Consider the following 22,672-nt stretch of genomic DNA (forward strand, 5'->3'; position numbering starts at 1 on the left):
TGTTTAAAACTTTCTTAAATCAAAAAAAAATTTTTTTTTTTGCTTTTTGTCAATTGCATATTATTTTAAATTCTTAAGTCTCTGTTTAAATTTTTTTAAATCCAAAGGAGGAGGTAAAACTCACCAGGTGTCATTTTGAAGGTCTCTAATATCCATAAAGTGGTTAAATTGAACATTTCCAAATGTGATTAGAAAGTGAGTTCGGCTGGCTTTGGTCCTTATTTAAGATTCTGCCACTGCTGACAACAGAGATGTTGTCTCCCTCAGCTCCTGGCGCTCAAACATGTAGGTCACCACTGCTTTACAGTCTCCTCATGAGGAGTTGCCATTCAGAGCACTCATGGGCAATCTCCCATTCTCTCCTTCTCCAGAGAGCTTCAAAGGACTGGTCTACTCACCGGTCTTTCATTCTATACAGCAATCATTGTCTCCACTATTTGCAGAGTGAGCCATGACTCACAGTGGAAGCCAGACATCAGACTGGATTTTGACTCTCTTCTGCGTGTTCCTGTTGAAAGTAAAACTACCCAGGCAAGCTTTCCTTTCCAGCAACTGTGTGTGAGTTTGAAACCTGAAACAGGACAATAATCAGCATTGTTCACACAAGGTATTCTGGACTTGAAAGTTTATTACAGTTCTCTACACAATATTAAAACAAATTCAGATGTTAAAAATGTAGGGAACAATTCCAAATGCAATTACTAGGAAGTAAATCATAATGAACTATAACATGAGTGATGATCATGTTATAGGGATGAAAGCCGGAACAAGACAGATAACATTACTGTATGCAATGCAAAAATGGAAACGGTTAATGTAATATTTAATAAAATACAGCTTTCAGTCCAAAAGTGATCTTGCACTTTTCTCTATGTATGGATATCTCAAGATATAGTACATTAAATTGTTTGACTGACAAGGCAGTAAAACACTAGCTTGACTGTTTATGATTTTAATTCATTAGCATTTCTACAATATAAGCAGGGATTAGTTGATATATATAAATAAACTATAGCTGTACACTGTACACTGTCCTATTTTATTTCAAATTATGTGACTCAGTATGCTGTAATATTTCTTGCAGTTATTAACAACAGAACAGACATTATACTCTAATTTATGCTTCTGCTCTAAGAAACTAAGATGCATTTGAAAACTCTTTAGCAAGTGTTACTTTGTTATTCTGTTCACTGCATATATGCATATTTACATTGCATATTTTGTTTGTTGAATTTAAACACTTGGCTGAAATAATGTAAACATTTTATATTAATGTTTTTTCCTAGCAAATTGGGATAAACCTTAGTATGTATTAACTATAAATCAACCTCTGAATAACTACAATAAGTAAAAGAATCTTAAAATATATTTTAGCATGTTACAAAACCGTGGCTTGATACTGAAATTGCAGGAAAACATGGTTGCTATTCTATGTTAGCATACCAAGCCTCAGGGTAACATATTCCCCCTTCTCACCTCACTGCCTATTCACAAACATATTCTCCTCCTCTTTTACAACATGAGAAAATCAAAAGACTTTGATTTTGAAATACAATTCAGTGTAACCCAAATCCAGTGAATATAGTTTATTTAAAGGATGGTTATATCCAGCTTGCATGATTTCAGCATTAGGTAATCTCCCCCCCATTTTGTTTACAATTTATCCTGATAAAGATTTTTGCAGAATTCAAAATAATCAACATTAATATCAATAAATTCCTCTGCCCTTTTTCAGCTTATAGATGATATGGTTCTTAAGATATTCTTATTCATCTCTGAATAACTACATGTGTCAGGGTCAAAACTTAAATCCTTACTACATGGTTTTAAAAAGTGTTTCTTAAACTTTCAGGAGGACTCATTATGAAATGGTTTTCCCATTGTGAGCAAATGGGCAAAGCCAGATCTCACATCTTCTTCTGACCAAATCTGAAAGTCCACTGGGGAGAATTTCTGTGATAAAAATTAGTGTCTTGCCTCAAATGATGTTTTTGTTTCAGACAATACCTGTTTTGATAACTGATGCACCATTTAAACAGTAGCAGAAGGATATATGTAAATTTGTGCGGCAGGGGAAAAAACTATGAGTTAAATATAAGGTGTTACAAGATGCAAAGGAAAGAGGAGGATTGGATTTATCTGATTTGAAACTGTATTTTGCAGCTTGCTGTTTGGTTTGGATAAAAGAGTGGGTACTGCTGAGAAACAGAAGGCTTTTGGAGTTAGAAGGACATGTCCTGAGACTTGGATGGCATGGATATTTGTGGTACAACAAAGTCGAGGTTAATGTGGATTTTAAAAATCATGTTAGACATGCCATATTGAGGATATGGAATAGATACAAATTCAGGTTGTGCCCAAAAACACCTTCAGGGCTCTCAGAAGAAGCAGCATTTTATAGATAAGAAATAATAGGGAAACACAAATGGTTAACATACCGTGAGATATTAGAATTCTGTCAAGGGGAATGTAAAATAAGATCAAGAGAAGAACTGGTGGCAGAGGGGCGTAATTGTCAATGGTTCTCTTATTTACAATTATTAGAAAGATTTAAAGTAAACAAAAGAATTTATGGTTTTGAATATTGTAAGAATTATGTACAAATGATAAACATTTTTAATTGCTAAAATGTATAAACTTTTTTGGAAATATGAAACAGAAGAAGAACAAGTGAAAGAATGTATGGTAAAGTGGGTTAATTTTTTGGTTATAATATACAGATGAAACAATGGGAAAATATGTGGCTGAAAGGATTGAAATTTATAATTACGTTATAATCTTAAAGAGATTTCTTATAAAATGATGTGTTGTTGGTATATGTCACCAGAGAAATTGTATAGAATGTATAAAGGCACTTCAAATTTATGTTGAAAATGTGAACAACAACAAGGTTCATATGATGTTTGGTAGACGTAAAAAAGCTATAAAATTCTGGATTCAAATACACACACTGATTCAGCGGATTTCAAAGATTAATATACAATTGAGCTTTTTCTTTGGGGATTGATGGACAAACAGTTGGAAAAAAGTCACGGATCTTTGTTTTTGTACATGATAACTGCAGTGAGATTATTGTATGCACAAAGATGGAAAAATTCGGCACTATCCACAATGGAGAAATGATGGTGATGGTGGAACTTGCTGAGATGGCTAAATTGATTTCTTTGATCAGAGAAAAGAAATTATCTATGTTTATTGCTCACTGGAAACTCCTTATGGACTTTTTGCATAAAACAGAAAAAAATTGACTTATGATTTATGATGTTGATGATTAAGCAGGCTAGATTATAGAAAGAAGAGAGTTATGTTGTAACCATAGAATAAGACAGAAATTTATAATTGTACTTATAACTGCTGTAAAGAAGATCAGAAGCTACTTTGTAGCTTTTTTTTCTTTTCTATTTTTTTTACTTTTTTTTCTTTCTTGCACTTTTAGCTTTCTCTTTGATTTCTTTTTTTTACTTTATATTAATTTGCATTAGTTTTTATCTTCCTTTTTAAAAATATTTAATAAAAATTATATATAAAAAAATGAAAGTCCACTGCAAGTTCTGCCAATAGGGTTAGAGCATTGCTCTACTTCCATCAAGGTAAGTTTGGATTTGTCCAAAGGCATTAGAAGAACAGCTGGACCTACCAGGGATCTCCCCACCCAATGTTTTGCCCTTTTGCAAAAGCAGCAGCCCACCATCATCCAGTCCGCTCAGCAGTAGAGTCCTGAGCTTTAATATTTGCCCTTCCTTCTGGAGTGCTGGCTGCTTCTTTAGAATATTCTGCCTCCAATTTGAGAGTTGTGACCCAAATTTTTCCAAATCTCAAATCTAAAAGACAACAACCACAACAAGAAATCTTGATTTTCTAAGATCTGCTTGTTCTGGTGATAAAGAACCTTCCAGAAATTCAAATAACTGGAGGGTCCTCAGTGGAGTATTTTTTTCGACAGAGGGAAGAAGCAGTGGACTAAGTGTATGATATAATATTTATCGATGATCAGAAATCAAAAGAGTGCAAGAGACTCGTACTTGCTTCTGATATTAAGCGTTTCTGTAATGCACAGAGCTGATTTACCCAATCTGATTTCCTCCAGATACATGGGGACTACAATGCCCAGAACTTCCAGGCAGCATAGCCTTAATTGCAAGTACAATACATCTGGAGGGTACCAAAAACTGATATAGATGAGCAAGATAAGAGTTGCAGTAGTTTACTAAGCCATGAGAGTATTTATTTATTTACTCATTCAAGCCTATATGCCACTCCAATCCAAAAAGGACATTAGTTTACATTCCCCTCTTGCAGTGAGGTTAGAAAATCAAAATAAACAACATAGTTTGCAATTACACAAACTTCAGCACCTAAGAAACAAATATCAAACAAAAACCCATCATGGGGGCTGACTATAGTACTATAAAGATCAAATCCCAGTGCTCTCCTAAAAGGTCAGGTTTTAGTAACTTTCCTAAATTTAGCAGATTGGGACCTAATCTGATTTTGGGAAGTATAGTGTTCCAAAGAAGAGGGGCTGCAGCTGAAAGAAGAATCCCTAAGAGAAGGACCCAGAAAGAGACTATGCTTCCCAATCTTATTGGCCACTGGGAGAAGGCAGTCCCACAGGTATGCAGATCCACCCTCTTCCAGGGGTCTGTCCAAAAAGATTGGGAAGAGTAGCTTCTCTGGATCTCTTCTCTTTAAAGATGAGACCCAGAATCCTGAACTGCACCTTGGAAGCACACTGATAACCACTGCAGCCTCTAAAAGTAGAGGTTTTATTACACCCCATTATTACTCCAGAAACTAAATCCTGGACCAGTTGGAGCTTTCATACAGACTTCATGGGCAGCTCCATGTACACTGAACTGCAGTACAGTAATCTAAAGGAAGGCTTCTAAGGCATGAATGACTGTAAGCAGGAATGGTTATACCTAGCACAGCAGATGTAACCAAGTTCTCTTGGTCCTAGCTGCCACCTCTCTTTTAATAGGAACTGTCAGTCCAAGAGGACTCCCAGATTAAGTTCTAGCAGTTCTGCATGAGGAAGTACAATCCCATTCAGATTCAAAGATGGAATATCCCTGGAATCATAAGGTTTCTGTATCCACACTCACTCTAACATGCTAAGTTTAAGCCTGAGCCTGTTTCCCCATCCAGACCATCATAGCCTCCAGGCACTGATAGCCTCCAGGCCCTTACAGCTCATCTCTTCTGAATAATCAATCTCTTCTGGGATTGATGTATATAATGGACATCACCTGCAGACCCCATGCTGACTGATAACCTCCTCCAGCAGCTTCATATACATTTGACCCAGGAGGGGTAAAAGTGTTGAGCCCTGATGGCACTCCACAACAATGGGTCTTAGGACATGACCTCTTTCTCCCCACTACTGCTGACTGGAACTTCCCCCTCAGGAAAGAGAACCACTGTAAAACAGTGCCTTCCACTCCTAACTTCTGGCCATGATTCATGGTGTCAGAAGCCACAGAGATATCCAGCAGGGCCAGAGAGTTGCACTACCCCTATCTCAGTCCCATCTAAGGTCATCCACAAGAGGAACTGATGTGGTTTCAGAACCATATCCAGGTCTGAAATCCAACTGAAAAAAGGTTCAGATAAGCCATTTCTTCTAGGGATTCCCCTAGAGCACCACCTTCTTAAGAACCTGTCCTAAAAAGAGAAAATTGGAAACAGAACAGTACTTATCTAATGATGGCTTCCTCAGGAAGGGGTGGCTCCACTACCTCCAAAGCAGATGGGGCCAACACCTCTCTCAAGGATACCTTAACCAGCACCCTGACCCAACTTCCTGTAACCTCCATGGAGGTTTTCATCTATCAGGAAAGGTAGGGATCTAAACCACAGGTGTCTTAGCTCATCTCTATGTCTTGAGAAGCAATTACTAAAACCTGTTTTAGTTTTTCATTAATATTCTATCACATTAAAATGTTGTACCTGTATGTCTGAAAAGACATTCTTGTTCTAGTCTGTTGTAATTATTTAGCTCAGCAAAGTCATTTTGACTGGATAATTATTCTCACTGTATTAAAACAACAGTTATCAAATTTTTAGTTAATCTTCTACCAATATTCATGACATACCAATTTTGCAGGTGAAAGAATGAAAGAAAACACAATAAGCAATATTTTTCACATCAGAATAAGTTCTTGCCAAAGCTAATTGTTTGTAGTCATTTTTTAGAATTGTCCTATAGTAACTTTTTAAACATATACAAATGTGATTGACATTTCTGAAACTCTTCCATTGTGGCCTCTTTGGTGTACCATAGGTTTATTATCCTTATCAATTCAATCAGTTTAATTTGAAAAATTAGTTTTTTTTTTTAACTAAAACATTTGATCCACGTTTGAGTGCTGATGTGGATGTGTAAAAGCAGTACAAAATGATTTATCTACTTTCTCCTCTGTGGCATGTCACTCCATGCTTGAGATTTCTTTTTGGCAAGTTCCATCCATGAGGGTTGATCTGGAGAATGACTGACCTTCTTGAGTGGCTTTATATCTTCTTTTTCAATTGGCACTGATGACTGAACTGCATATGGAAAAAAAAAAGTTTCTACTACAGTATTTCTCAAACCTTCTGCAACTGTGAAGCACAAAATGAACATCTGGAAAATCTGGGGAACATCCATTTAAACAACCCACCCACCCCCTGCTTATGTCTTTTCATTAAAAGCAAAGAGTTAGGGGTTTTTTTTGGCAAATAGGATAACAATTAGAGTTACTTTTTTGTATGTCTTCTAATGTTTTCCATTTTTAAAGGGCTTCTTAAATTTTTATAACAAAATATTAATCCCAAACTAAGCTTTTATTGAACTGTTTTATGTACTTCATGCTATATAACAACTTTTAGCACAAATGTACTGGTCACAAATGTTTTTCAATAGAAGTCTCTGAGTACTAAGTCTTTCATGTCAGAAAGACTGGCCAGCTGACTGGTGGTGAACAGGGAAAAGCAGGAACTGAGGAAGCAAGCTGGCTCTGGCCAATGAATGTGGGGAAGCTGCAGCAAACCAGTTGAAAGATCTTGTGGACCACTGGGGGTCTACAGATCCTAGTCTGAGAATCCCTTTTCTAGGAGCTCAATGTTCAGCAATATCAGCTAACACTCTGAGTTCTACTAGGTAAGGCTGTGTAAGAATCCTGCCCATGAAAATAAACTATGAATACAATTTTTATATATTCTACAAAGTATTCTAATGCTAAATTGAACATGTCAGGTTCATCCCATGGAGCATTGTTAGGGAATTAATGTCTTCTAAACACAATCAAGAAAATAAAGCTGTATAAAAAGAATACTCCACATAGGCTGCAGAAATAAAACCTAGATTCTTCTCCTCCCTCACCAAGTGAACACTGGAACTGCAGTTTATCTGGACTTGACAAGATTCTGTATATAATTGCATATACATTCACAGAAAGCACACTTTGCATTTTTGAGTGTTTGAAAAATATATGTGAACAAGGCCTTAATGGCACGTGAAATAGGTATACAACAATCTTCCTATAAGTAGCAAATGAAAAGTACTGTAGAAATACTGAATGGGCCTATACGTTGTGCATGTTTTGTTTAACCATCGTTTTTTTAATTACCCACAACTGGTCAAATTCATACTGCATGCCAAGCCAAATCCAAATCCTATGATACCTTAGTACAATGTGGGAGCCCCAACAACGATGAAGTAGAACAATAGTAGGTCAATATTTTGCCTACTTGTTTTCATACCAGGATTCTGATGGGATAACAAGCTATTTCTTAGTGAAGAATCTTGCATATCCAGCTTCATCTCTTTCTTTGTTTCTTCAGCAGAAACTGTGAATGGGGAAGGTGAGACTGTGTTCTGAGGGAAAATTGACTGTTGACTTACTGCTTCCTAAATAAAAGTACAAAGAGAAAACCAGTAAAGTTTTAAATAATTAATTGGGAAAGAGAATATGATAGGAATTTAACAGAACAACACATAATTAAACAGCAGACATGACTCTCCTGCTCATCTTTGAAATTATCCTATTATATATTACAGTTGTTGCGCTCTTCACACATAATTAACCTGTGGAATTTATTATCCCAAGACATGGTAATTGGAATTTAATTCATGGAAGACAGATCTATCAACAGCTTATTATAGTCCTGCTAGATTAGGCAAAAGAAGTTGCTTACTCCTTTCCAACATTATTATTTGGACCCTTTTCAGTCATGTTTCAGACCTGGTTATATCACTGAGATGACATTGATCACACTTATTGATAACCTTTGGTGGGACTGGGGTGGGAGTAGTGCATCCATTCCAGCCCTCCTTGATCTCTCAGTAGCTTTTCATATCATCATCACAGTATATTTCTGAACTGTCTCAGAGGCTGGGAGTGGGAGGCACAGTGTTATAGTGGTTCTTCTCCTTTCTCCAGGGCCAATTCCAGTTGGTGTCAGTAGGAGGAAGGAGGTCTAGTTTTAGGGGATCTACTCTTTCCCCATCCATATTAAATATCTACATGAAGCCACTTGCTGAGGTCATCCAATAACATAGGTGAGATATCATCAGTATGCTGGTGATACCCAATTATCCAAGTATTTAAGTGATTCTGTCACAGTTCTTTTTCAGTGTTTGGAGATTGTTTAGGTCAACCTTGGTAAGCCCAAATGGCTGCACCCTCCCCCTAATTCTGAATGGGGTTGCACTCCCCCAGTGTCAGTACACAATTTGGGTGTTCTCTTGGACTCACAGGCCCTGCTTGAGAAGCAGGTGGCAGCAGTGGTCAAGAGGGCCTTTTTAGAAATCCACTTTGTGTGCCAATTGTGCCCATTTTTGGATCATGCCTTAGTCATCCCCCATTTGAACGAGTATAAAGTTCCATATATGGGACTGCCCTTGAAGAGCATTTGAAACACGCAACTACTTTGGCAGCAAAGATAGTCTTGGGCATCTCATGATATGCTTATGTAATACCACTGCTCTGTGAGCTGCACTGGCTCCTGATGATCTTCAAGATGTTGGTTGTCTTCTATAAAGCCTTGCTGGGACTTTATTTGTGGGACCACTTATCCCCAATGGTTTCTGTTCACCTCACCAGATCTGTCAGTGTATGTATGCTTCAGTTCTTTATATTTAGCAGTGCCATCTCACAGAGCCCATGACACATGTCTTCTCTGTTGTGGCACCTGCCCTATGGAACAGCATCCCCTCCCACTACAAAGATCTGGATAGCTCTATAAAGTGTAAAAGACTTGGCTTTTCTCTTGAACCTTGGTTGTTAGGTAAACTCTGTTGGTTAACTTCTTGTTGTCAGCTACTGATCTGTAAGAGGCAAAGGACTTATTTGGGACCTTGGTGCATTGTATATGTAGCATAATGTAGTATAATGGTTTTTCATTATTTTGGATTGCTGTTGTTTTTGGTTTTATTTACTGTTAGCCAGCCAGAGTTGCTTAGCAAGTTGGGCAGCCATATAAATTGTATAAACCAACAAACAAACATACAAGAGTGATGCTAAAAAAGGGAGTTGTACTATTTGTGCTGGGGTGGAGCAATTGTGGTTCTAAACAATTCCAACAGCCTAGCGAGTATAATTTGTGACAAAGGATACAAGTTGTTCATTTCAAATATGTAGACTTTATATACTTAAATTATTTATTTAGAGCTTGGGAGGACAAACTTCTCAACCTATTTGGAGTTATTGCATAGTTTATGTGTAAATGAAATATATATACACACACACACACATGTACATACATACACACATACACTAAAAAGAGGTTCCCACTCAGAATTAATTGTAAATTATAGGCACAAAGGAGTATTTGAGGAAGTATTACCAAGGATGTGAATGCTGTTTATGACTTTAATGCTTATTGTTGGATATCAAAAAGAAAAAAACCCACTGTACCTCAGTATAATTTTTGTCTGTATGGTAAAGCAAGAAGAGGATCAAGAATGAATGGGTGATTAATGAATCTGGACTGAATAGAAATGTGAGTGACTAGTATGAAAGATGTACTTTTTCTGATTATATAGAGAGAATGATTGAGGATTGAATCACAAAGATATTTGAAGGAACAGCAAATGGATTGAGAGCAATGGCAAAAACAAGAAAGTTATGGTTGGGTGGAGTTGATAAGATCCCAAAAAAGAGAGAGGTCAGAAGTTTAAAAAACAAAAAGCAATGTATGAATCGGTATATGGAGGTGATGGAAGCAAGGATGATTTGCAAAGATAAAAAGTATGCAGGGATATAGAGAATTGTGGTATAAACTAGTTTAGCTTTGTTTCCTTTTCTTTTTCTTATCTCCTGGCTTTAATATCTTTGGTTTGCTATTTCTTATTCCTTTTTTGCACATCCAAATTTTGATGAGGATGTACAAGGAGACGCTACATGGGTACAAATAAAGGACACAGTTTATGTTAGTAAGTGCTAGTATCAGTAGAAGAGGGCGAGCTTGGAGCCTTTGCATGAATGTGGAATTTAGAGGCCCTGGGTCAGACCATAGTAAGGGCATCCCATAGTATTATCAGATGTTACATTCCGGCTGTAAGGACCAGATGATTTACATTGCTTTCTTTATCATTCCCATGTTAGAGGAGTATATAGCCCATAAACTTGCTTTTTCAGGGTTCTTTTGCATTCTTATGGCCGAGTGATCGCTGTAGTTGTTCATGCCAATAAAATATACTTTATTTCAACTATCTCCAACCGCTTTGGTTCCTCATTTAAAGTGGGCATTTTCCCCACAAAAATATACACATGCTTGTACAATTGAGCAATTTTATACTGACAATTATCAGTATAAATTGATTCTAAAATTATAACTTAGACTATGTACAGCATCTGTTAGAATAAGAAAAACAAATTTCAGTGTAATGTTCAACTTTCCCCACTTCTAACATCCCCACAAGCACTCTTTATACATTTGTCCATAATTGTAATTATACAGAAGGACGTAGAAGAGAATACGCAAAGTTAACTTAAATTTATTTAATTTTTCAAGAAAAGTCACATAAGACTTTTCTTAAGTCTAAAAGGATGCTTTATTTATTTGAAAGGACTCAGAAATTGGTGGACTAATTTGAATGTATACTTTGTTTCTTTAAGTAGGTATTCAGCAGATACACATTTACAGAATGAAAGAAGTAAAATATCTAGTAGAACCACTTAAAGATCCCTTTAAGATTCACAAAGCTACATTGATATAGAGCAGTGATGGTGAACTTATGACACGCGTCAAAGGTGACAAGCCATGATGTTTTGGGTGACACGCCAGCATTCACCAACACCCGATAACAACTATTTGAGTTACCAAATTTGTTTTACTCGTATTTTGTTTTTGTAATTGTTTGACACTTCTTAATATAATGCATAACACCGCATATGATTGGACTATATTTTTTTAGATAAATGAATATGTAAAGAATTGTTTCTCTTTTGTACGGTGGTGGTGGTGAGACACCAGCAGAGTCAAGTTAGGCATTTTCTGAATTTTTGACACACTGAGCCCAAAAGGTTCACCGTCAATGATATAAAGGGGAAACATGTCTAAAAGTGACTCAGGTGAAAAACAGACTGACATCTATTCCTATTCACATCTGGAAAATTCAAGGTTTGGAATAGATTGGAACAGGAATTCAATTGGAACAGAATGTGGCAGGCCAGAAAAAGTAGTGTTCTCACTCAGCATCAGAAGAGCTTTGTGTGATGTCATAACGTTTGCCAGTATGTACCTGGGACATACTGCATACCTCTTTGTGTGAATGCTAAGAGAGGAAACGAATGGTTTGGCAAAGAATCCTAATTTGCAATTTGAGGACTAGCAAAGATGGTTTATCCATTATGAGAGGGAGGGAAAATGTCTACACTGAATGCCTTGATCTTTTCAAGAACCGGTAGTCTATAATGTTACTGATCATTAAAATGCTTTAAACTATGTTGTGAGCCAACGTAGCTTAATAAGTAAAGAGTTTGGCTTTTAAGGGGAATTCAAATTCCTAACCAACCTGACTCCACTGTAATGAATATAAATTGAAACACCATTTCCACTCTCTGATTTTCCCATAATGTAACAAATAAATAACCATAGTTTCATGACAGAGATGGCAGACACCTGTCATAACTGGCTGAATTCTCAGAAGCAGGACAGGTTTAGCTGACTTGATTAAAGGACATATCAAGGCTTAGAGAACTGATCAATGAAACTAAAACAAAGAAGCGCCACTGAAATGACACACACAAATCAAACAGTGATAAATTACGTACCTCTGTTGCTTCCTTCTCTTTTATTTGTTTTTCTGCATCTGCCTTATTCTGTCCCACTGGCTTCTCTTCTTTGCTAAGCTCTTGTTCTACAACCCTTCGCTTTTGCTTTGCTATGCTAATCCAAGCTGGCACTCCAGTTGTTCTTGCAGAGTCTGTAGCAATCACAGGAGAAGACACACCTGTCTCTGTTGAGAGAAAATTTAGGAAGATTATTGTAGACGGTTCTTCTGCCATTTTAGAAGCATCCCTCCAGAGGCATACAGTAATAAGAGTAAACCTTGTCTTGTAAATCTGAGAAATGGCTAGCAGGTATTTCTAAGGAGAAACTTCCACATATATCAGATAAGTTGCTCTATAAGCAGAGATGCCAAGGTGAGAAATCCAGAGGTGATGTAGGTGTATCAATCCCCCCACCCCCAAGATTAGATGGCCCCAACCTGTTGGCCTTTCACGTGGCCCTAAAGACATGGTTCTATCACTATGCCTGGGGATCTGAAAGCATGGCTGAGCCCATGCACTGGTCATGCTGATTTCATTATTGGTGGATTTGTTTTTACCCTGATGACAAATTACATGTGTGTTGTTGTTTCTTTATTATTTTAATTATTTATTTGTTATTTTAATTATTGTTAGGTACCCAGAGTCATGAACTTCAGATGGGCAGCCATGTACATTGAGATGATGGTGGTGGTGATGATGTCACACAAAATAGACACTGCAGATATAGTGAAAATAGTTGTTCTTTGTAGAGAGGCAGTTATTCGGAGCCAGAAGGAGTGAAAGAAGTAAGAACACTTGAGAATCTGACAGTGCTTGCCCCCTTCCAGAAAATATATGATAACATATAGTTGCAGATATGATCTGGACTTCCATTCAGGTCAATTATTGAGATTTTGATAACTTCCTTAACACAGACTATAGTAATTCCCACTGATAAAGCAACTGGATGGGACTTGTGATAATTTCCATAAATAGGGTTGGTATTACCTCAGAGAGGTAGAGCTCAGAAAATCTTTATCTGTCATCTATGGGACAAAGGTGTGTGTCCCATAGATGGAATACTTATTCCATTACCCCACACTGCAATTATATGTTCTGGGTACCTTGTAACATGCTGTATGTTTTTGAGTCAGTCACAGGCTGAATGGCTGAAAGAGGAGAATGGCAATTTTGCATACAGTATCTTGTATATTATTTAATTTAAGGAGATTTGTCTGCCTTGTATATTATCTAATTTAAGGAGATTTGTCTGCCTTGTATATTATCTAATTTAAGGAGATTTGTCTGTAACAAACTACCCATGCAACCAGTTTACCATAAAAATGTATTGAGCCCAGAATAAAAACAAATATACTGGCCCAAGCAATAAGGTCAGAGAAATTTACTTTCTACTTCTGTCTTTTTATTATTCATCCAACTCTGGATTTCCAATACTTTAAATATTTTAACTCACTACCTTAAAACTAGATTTTCAATATACAAAAGCAGCTTAAGCTTTAAGCTGATTTATTTATTACATTTAGGAATGGCCTGACTCCAAAACATCTCTGGGCAGCTAAGTGTGTGTGAATGAATCAGCTGGGTACATACTATTGAACTTGCATCCATAAGTAGTAACAATATTTCAGAATTAATTTTCTCTCTTCTGTTCTTCTTAAATATCAAGGGGAAAAAAGCCTATCATTGCCCTTGTAATAGGATCACAGTATAAATGAGAGGAATATGATTTATGGATAAAATACTGTTTTCTTGCCCTTGGAACCTGTATCAATACGAACCAGTAAGGCCTTCTAAAACAAACAGCCATTATCATGCAAATTGACCAAGTTCCACAACCTTGTAGTTGAAATTTCTGGTAGAATGAAAGCTCTGTGTTTGCCTAGCAAGGAATTTGTGCACCTGCTTTGTTAGGAAAGACATACAGGTTTATCATAAACCAATCAAGTATATCTACTGATGGCAGGACTGAGAAAAACATCCAGTGAACTGCCTTCCATACAAACTTTCCTATCCAAGCTGGGGATGAAAAAAAGTGGATGAAAAAAATAGTACCTATTAATTTCCATATCCTATTAATTTCTTGTCATCTGGGCAAGAAGCTACCAGTAATAATATAACCTTTAATTAACCCCCAGAAGTTTCACTATTCAACAGAAGCAACTGCATTCCTTCGGTGTTCTTTACAATAATGGCTTAGTGGTTTAATTTCTGAATGTCAATCATTTATTATAACTTAAATCACTATTGTGCTTTCAGTATTAGGTGTACATCCCAATGTTACTTTTTATTAAAAATGAAGTATTTATCTGTCAGGTAACATACATAAATTATAAATAAATGTAGTCTCTGCTTGAAGCCCTACAATAAAAAAAAATTAAGGAAAAAAGTAAGATAAAAAAATAAGAAAGACCATAAAGGAAGGTCAGAATGAACAAATGTGTTTGGATTTTAAAAATGAAATAAAATAGAGCAAGACAAATAGAGTTCAAGCAGTACATCAGTTTTCTCATACAACATGGCAAAGTTAGAGTGCAAGTGAAAAGATAAATGGAAAAAGGCAAAGAAATAGAAGAAGTGAATCTTAGCTGAGGAGATTAAGGAAGAAGAGAACAAGATCATGGAAACATATGAGAGTAAGTGCAAGACATTTAAACTGAAGATGGAAAGATAAAAATGAACAACGTGAGGTAAGGAAATACAGGAGTATGAGTTACGGCATTCTGTATATCCAGTAGTCTCCATAGAGATCATTATATGTAGGTGAGGATTCTTTTCTAACAGCTTTAACAAAGCAAGTTTTTAAAAAGTGCCAACTTACAATACATCCCAATAACAATATGCAATTTTTACTGATGCACAGCACTTTGAATTTGCTCTCCAAATTGTACTTTGGAAAGCTGCAGAGAACAGCTGCTGTATCCTGGGAAAGGCACAACTGCTTTAAAATATTGCAGGCAGGTGCTATATTTTGCCTCCGATGAACTCTGAAGCACTGAAATGCTGCACAATTTATAGAGGTGCTGATCTATAACAGGGAGAGGGAGGAAGAGAATCCATTTCTGTGTCTATCCATCACAAATATGTGACTTGTGACCTGATCTGCTGTTCATGATACTATTTACACATCAGTTAAGACCGAATGGCCTTAGAAACACATTTCATAAACTAAATGAAAATAGTAAAGAAAGGAGTCCCAATTTTAATGGCAGAGAACTCAACTGGAAAAGCTGTACTTGTCATTCCTGCTATTCAAGGGCATCTGACTGACTACCACTGAAGGCAGAAGAAGATTAGATAGACCTCTGGCCTAACTGAGCATGGTGACATAGGAAGTCAGGCTTCTCTGCATCTGAACAGCACATCTCACTCTCCTAAATTGTACTGTACGCATAACATCACTGAGACTAAGATCTCTACCCAAGGAATAGGGTTTAATTTTTAAAAGCCCAAGAACATGGATGAGTGGATCTCTCTCTCCTCTTTGCTTTTTAAATCAGCTTCAACCTCATTTGTCATCATTTGTATTTTGAACCTAAGATTGTTTATAACCTTCAAATTCTGAGAGGAAATGGTAACAGATATCACAGCTGGCAAAGACTACCCTCAGGATAAGCTTGTTATCTGCTTCTTTTGGTTTCTTAGTGTGATGCTAGGTCACTTGAATTATTTTTCAATGATCTGGCAGTCTAACAAGCTCAAAACAATTGACCTTAAAAGCATCCGGTCAAAGATTGAGTATACTGTCATAAGGATACCTTTCTCAGATATGTATTAAATAATTTTCTTATTGCATGATGTTTTATTTATTTCTTGCTCTGTTGTGTATATACTTCTCTCTAATGTTGATATTCTTTTCTGTGTTGTTTTTAATGAGCAAAGTGATTTGGGAGTCTTGCTGTAATATTAAAAGGCTGTATAACAACTCCCTAAATAAATTAACTGTCCACACTAATGATGTCTGAAAATGGCTACTGCAGGTGAAAGCCATCAGTTAGATAGGACCCAAATCCATCATTCAAATTACAAGAAAAAAGCTTTAGATTAAATATTAGGAAGAATTTCCTGACTGTGCAAGCATTTTGACATGTTCCATAAGTAAGGTTCAAATTACTATTTCTGTCTATTAAACAATTAAATAGATGTTTTATTTAGAGGCAGTGGTCTCTCTTAACACAACCAAATACATTCACATACATCACATCAATGACTTTCTGGAACTTGCTTATTTTAAAGCTTCCCAATTAACTACTACAGTCGTTACAGCTATCTATTACTTTTCTATAGTAAAAATTATCTAGGCTATCTTCTGAATTTCATACTAATGGGTCAAAAGTGAAGTTATAACTAAAAATGGTTACATTGAAATATACATAAATACATAGTTCATATTGATTACATTACTCAATTTTGGGGTAAGGAGTATTACAGAAAGCACTGAAAAGGAGTGAGAAGTACTAAGCCAAATAAAATCAAATCCACTATCTCTCTCCATACCTTTCAATCTTTGCAAGCCATTCTTACTTTTACATACACTGCTTCATCTATTTCCTTTTGTTCTTTAAATTTCTATTTCTTTTTGAAGATCTCATCAATTCCATCCAATAATTTCTTCCCCTATGTTCTCTCTCTATAACCAAATATACTGTATATCTTTCATACCAAACACTTACTTTTGTATTGAATCCACATTCCTTTATCACCCATTCATTCTTGACCTGATTTCTTCTTGTTTTACCACACACACTTCTTAAGTAACCCATTCTCACTGCATTCCTCCTGCTACATTCAATTCTATATTCAATAACAAGGCAGACTTAACCACACTCTTATACACAGCCATTTTTGCTTCTTTTGACAAACATTCATTTCTCATAACAGATCACATATTACTTGCTATCTTTCTACCAGGACTTGCACATCTCATTTTCCCATCACAACAAGCATTCTAATACATATACCCATAAATACTTTAAATAACCATGGTGATATATCCATGCCTTACTTCCTGGTTAGTGGAAAACCATTTGCTTTATTTCCCTCATTTACTGATCTTAACACATTCAGTGTCCAACATTCAACTCCACATTCAGGCAAACATTCCACACACTGCTCAGTGACCTGACAAAGAACAAAAAAATCTAGTCTCCAACCTGCTGCCTGGCATAAAGCTACACCAACTTCCCAAATTTTATTCATTGTAATTTCTCATACTCTTTTGATCAGAATTCTACCAAACACCCTTAGCAAACTAATACCTTTGTACATTTTGCATTGGCTCTGGCTATTTTTCCCTTTGAAGTCAATCATGCAATCATGTAATATTAATTCCTCATTGATAGGGAATTAGAGGAACTGTAGAATGAAATCAAAACTATTGTTAAGGATAAATATGAAAAGCGATTGCCAAAGGCCAAGAAACAGGAGAAAGGAAACTGGGTTTGGAATAAACTGTGGAAATTGCCAAGAAGAGATGAGAAGCCAAAGCCAAGAAAGAAAAAGATCTCAGAGAGGATCTTAACAAAGAATTTCAAACAGCTGTTACAAGAGACAAGAAGTAGTATTACAACAACATCTGTAAAGACATCAAAGATGGAATGGATACAGAAACCCGAGGAAAGTTTTCCAAAAAATCTTTGAACTCTGAAGGGGGTTCTAACCTTGAATTGATAAGCTAAGGGATGCTAATGCACTGATAGTAACTGACTCAAAGAACATCAAAGGAAGATGGAAGGAGCATATTAAAATACTATACAGTAGAGATGTCAAATTCCAAAATACCTTAAACAATATTCCCTATTTTCAAGAACCTCTAGTAATGGAAAATTAAGTTAAATCAGTACTCCAGTCATTACCAAGCTGGAAGGCTTCAGGACCTGATAGAATATCTACCGAAGTATGGCAAGCAACAGAAGAAGAATCAATAACATTTCTAACCAAATTATTCCAGCAAATCTAGAGAACAACAAAGTATCCAATAGTGTGAGACTAGGCTGAAGCTGCCATAACTAAAGATAAAGCAGGCACATAGGCAGAGAGGGAAAAAGCCAGGAATCTTATCTAAAAGATCCCTTCAGGGAGGTAGATAAGAAGGAAACGAGTTATTAAGGAAACAAAGGAAAAGTGTCACCTGAGCCAGACAAAGGAAGTGGGCCTCAGCACATGGGAACCCCCCCAATTCCAGCTAATCAACAAAGCAAGAGGTTTTGGGGATTAAAAGGGGTCCTGAAGCCCACCCATTCCTTAAGTCATTTTTGGATCCAGACTTGGTGGCTTCCATCCCTCTAGCTAGCGCCTAGCAGCCTAGTTGAGAAAGATGTGGGTAAGTGTGGATGCGTGCGTGTGTGTGTAAGAGCAAATGTACATTGTAATCAATAAAGTTTTGCTGTTACTTTAAGTTCACCAGGTCTCCCTGTATTCCAAAGAACTTGATGTGCCTCAGTGTTTGGTTGAAAGTGATTTGTGTGTATCCCTAATTATTTCCAGGCTGTTGACCAGGGCTGTGTGTCTTGTCTAGTCTAGTCTTACCTATCTGGAAAACCCAGGTAGAAAGCAAGGGGGACTTACAAGATCCGTGAGCGTCAACAGGCTGTGAGTGTGTAAGTGACTGTAAGCTGAACCTGGGACCATGTGTAACAATAGATGGAGGTCATTATACATACCAATACCAAAGAAAGGAGACTTAACAGAGGGCATAAATGAGTGTCCAATATTCTTAATTTCACATGCTACCAAACTACAGGTAGTCCTTGCTTAACAACCACAATTAGGACTGTCAACTCTGCTGCTAAGCAATGTGGTTGTTAAGTGAGGCATCACATGACAGCAGTGGGCTTACAATCTCATTTCCATTGCGGTCATTAAGCAAATCACCTGCGGTCATTAAGACAGACATCACGTGACCACACCTTGCAATTTTACTCCCAGCTTCTCCATTGACTCTGCTTGTCAGAAGCCAGCTGTGAAGCATGCAAATGGCAATCACATGACCGTGAGACACTGCAGGGGTTCTAAACACCCACCAGTTGCGATGTGCCCGAATCTTGATTGCATGACTGCAGGGACATTGCAATGGTCATAAGTGCAAGGACCGGTCATAAAGTTACTTTTTCAGCACTGTCGTAGCCACTAAACAGGCCAGTTGTTAAGCGAGGTCTACTTGTAATGCTTAGAATCATCCAATGCAGATTAGCTTAACATTGAAAGGGAGATGCCAGATGTTCATGAAGATTTTAGGAAATGCCAAGGACAAGAGACATTATTGCTGATGCATGCTGGATAATTAAGAAAGCCAGAGAATACAAAAAATGTCAGTATGTGCTTCACTGATTATAGAAAGGTCTTCAATTGTATCAACCTTGTTAAGGTGTGGAATGTGCTTAGAAAAACAGGAATCCCAGAATATCTCATTGCCCTTCTGCAAAGTTTAGACATTGGTTAGGAAGTCACAATTTGGATGGAACTTAGCGAAACAGATTGGCTCCAGGTCAGCAAAGGACTGAGACAAGGCTGTATACTCTCTTCCTTATTTATCCAACTATATGCTGTATATATATTGAGGGAGGCTGGATTGGAAGAAGATGAGCATGGTTTTAAAACTAGAGGAAGAAACATCAATCATCTGAATTATGCTCATGACACTACTCTAATACCTGAAAATGCAAATGTTCTGCAAGCTGTAGTTATGAAGATCAAGGATCATACGCTTAATGACCGTTTAACGACAGTTTGAAATTACGACGGCCTCAGAAAGGGTGCTTTACAGTCTTTATTTCCAGCCATTGTAAAATGTTGTGCCCCCCCCCCCCGCCATGTGGTTGCATTTCAGGTGCTTGGCAACTGATTCGCATTTACAACCAGTTGCCAAGCACTCCGCAATCATGTGATCACCATTTGCAATCTTCTCTGCTGGCTTCCCTATCGTTGCAGGTGGAGGGGTTGCAGGTGGAGGGGACGCAGCCCCATTGAAAGGTTGCAGATGGAGGGGATGTGATGGTGTGAACGAATGGAGTTCAAATCTTCAGGATTTGAGCTTCATAACTGCCTAGCACTGGGAGGTTTCCCCTCCCCTTTCAGCAGTGAGCAGTTATGGAGCTCAGATCTTCAGGATTTGCGCTCTGTTCCTTCACACCGCTGGGAGGTTTCAGCAATGTGAAAGAACAGACCTCAAATCCTGAAGATTTGAGCTCCATAACTGCCTGGTACTGGGAGGTTTCCCCTTTCAGCAGTGGGCAGGCACACTTCAAATCTTCAAGTGCTCTGCTCACCACAGAGAGGGGAGGGGAAAGAGGACGGAGTGAAAGGGCTGTCTGCTGAAGGATTTCAGCTACATGCGGAGCTGAAATCCTTCAGCAGACAACTTTCGCTCTGTCCACTTAATGACCCAGGAGATTGCTTAACAACCACACCCAGGAGTGCCCAGATTGCAGTCATTGAGTGAAGCAGTCAAGTGGGCTTCTTGCTTAATGACAGCTTTACTCAACAACCAGAGATTCCAGTCCCAATTGTAGTTGTTAGGCAAGGACTACCTGTAGTGGAAAAACTGAAAATATAAAGATGACCAAACTAATGAAAACAGCTATAGCTTTGCCTTTTAGGATCAACTATTAACAATAAAGGAACCAACAATCAAAAATACACCACAGACTAGCACTTCATTGGGTAGAAATGAAAGGCTTGGAAAAGATATTCAAATGCCATGATCTGATTATACCCACAAAGATCAGAATTGTGCAGACAATAGTTTTTCCTGTGATACTTTATGGAAGCAAAAGTTGGACTTTGAAGGAGTGAGGCAGAAAAAGTACTGACACTTTTGAACTTTGGTATTGGTAAATCTCCTGCAAATACCACAGATAGCCAAGGAAACAAACAAAAGGATCACAGAACAAATCAACTCAAGAGTTCTCTCTTGAGGCACAAATTACCAGGGTCAAATTAGTATATTTTGGACACATTATGTGAAGAACTAGCTCTTGAGTAGTCTATAATCTGGAAAACGTGGAATGAGAAGAGGACAACTAGCATTAAGATGGATGGACTCAATTACAGCAGTGATGAGTACACCATTGGAAGGCCTGAAGGTTAAAGGCTGGGGACAGATCATCTTGGAGAAAGTCCATCTATGTGGTTACCAAGAGTTGTAACCAACTTGATGAGACATAATCTCTCTCTCTCTCATTCCATGCTAGGTAGAGATAATTCCTTTTAAAGCTTTATTGGATCACAAGTTGAAGCTTGGATTTTATGAGAACTTTTTTTATTGACCCAGGAACTGTGTAGCCAGAGATAAAGAGTTCAATAGTCAGGCAGAGTCAGGAGATGATCAGCAAGTATTGTTAAAGGGACTCACTCTGCTAATCTGATTCCTAAAAAAGAATTTAAGTGCTCCTTTGGGCTAAAGGGAACCATGAACCTTAATTTAATCTGTGTGCTCGGCTAAATACCTTGATGTTGACAAATATATTCCAAAGACAAGAAGCTTAATTAGTCTTATCTATGCCCCCAGACATGGGTTACTCCAATCAATCAAGCAAATGTCATGTACCCTTTCAATGATCCTTTTTTTAAAATTTCTCCTCATACTGACATCTTCCCAAAATGCCATTTTGTTATTCAGCCAATGAAATGCACAATGACCTTTGCTTTTCTCCCTACTTACTCTCATCATCCTGCAAATGCAGTTAAACTTGATGGCCAAGCATCAATTTCAAAACATTTTTCTTCTTCCTTTTATTTCATATGGCTAATTTTGTGCTTCTTTTAACACAGGTTTTACTCCTTATTTTTTATCCTAAATTTCCCCAGCTACAACTGTTACAATTCATTATGATATTATTGCTTTCTGCTTTCTCCCAAAGAAATAATGTACCTACTGTTGTAACATATTTTATTGGAAAAGACTATTATAATTGTGGTAACTGGATATTTCACCAAGTCACACATATCCATTGCAAAATGATATTTTACAGGAAGTGGCCTTGAGTAACACTCATAAACAAACTTGTAACAACCAATATATTTTTGCTTGATATGATATGTATTTGTTTCCAGGTGGCTCCTACTATTAGCAGACTTGGCTAACAAACTTGGCCAGTTCTCTCTATATTTAATTCCAGTTATTTGAAAACATGAATGCTGGTTTGTTTCCCTTCTAACTAGCTACAACTATAAGTCATGGTTTATTCTAAACAAATCATGCGTGACACTATCCAGGATGTTAGCCACATCCACAAATAGGAAGGATCAAATAGGAATAACTGAGTATTGTATATTACCTTGGTTATGAGATGGCTGGAGTGTGTAGCTATGTGTGCACTGTCAGTGTAAGTTTTGTCCCTTCATAATGTTCATGTCCCACCCACCTGCTGTCCAAATTTCAGTTAAATCCCAATGGAAGACATCATAAAATAATGCCT

The 22,672-nt window shown here is 37.2% G+C and overlaps 1 protein-coding gene across 3 annotated transcripts in view; it reads right to left on the bottom strand.

Moving 5' to 3' along the window:
* Positions 1-419: 419 nt before the first annotated feature.
* The window catches only part of CRACDL (CRACD like), a 59,941-nt gene continuing 37,688 nt past the window's right edge, over positions 420-22,672 (bottom strand). Inside the window, exons 10-12 of one of the 3 annotated variants that reach the window (XM_088145028.1) lie at positions 12,258-12,442; positions 7,729-7,888; positions 420-6,546 (exon numbers count right to left, since the gene is read on the bottom strand). In XM_088145028.1, coding sequence (XP_088001154.1) covers positions 6,407-6,546; positions 7,729-7,888; positions 12,258-12,442 — 485 coding nt within the window. In that variant the 3' untranslated portion in view covers positions 420-6,406. The remainder of the gene's footprint in view (positions 6,547-7,728; positions 7,889-12,257; positions 12,443-22,672) is intronic. The other 2 variants (XM_088145027.1, XM_088145029.1) reach the window with 2 other exon arrangements.

Source organism: Python bivittatus, unplaced genomic scaffold (assembly GCF_059951505.1).
Source record: "Python bivittatus isolate LINGU-HERP-01145 unplaced genomic scaffold, Pbiv_v1 ctg000350_np1212, whole genome shotgun sequence".
Classification (NCBI taxonomy): domain Eukaryota; kingdom Metazoa; phylum Chordata; class Lepidosauria; order Squamata; family Pythonidae; genus Python; species Python bivittatus.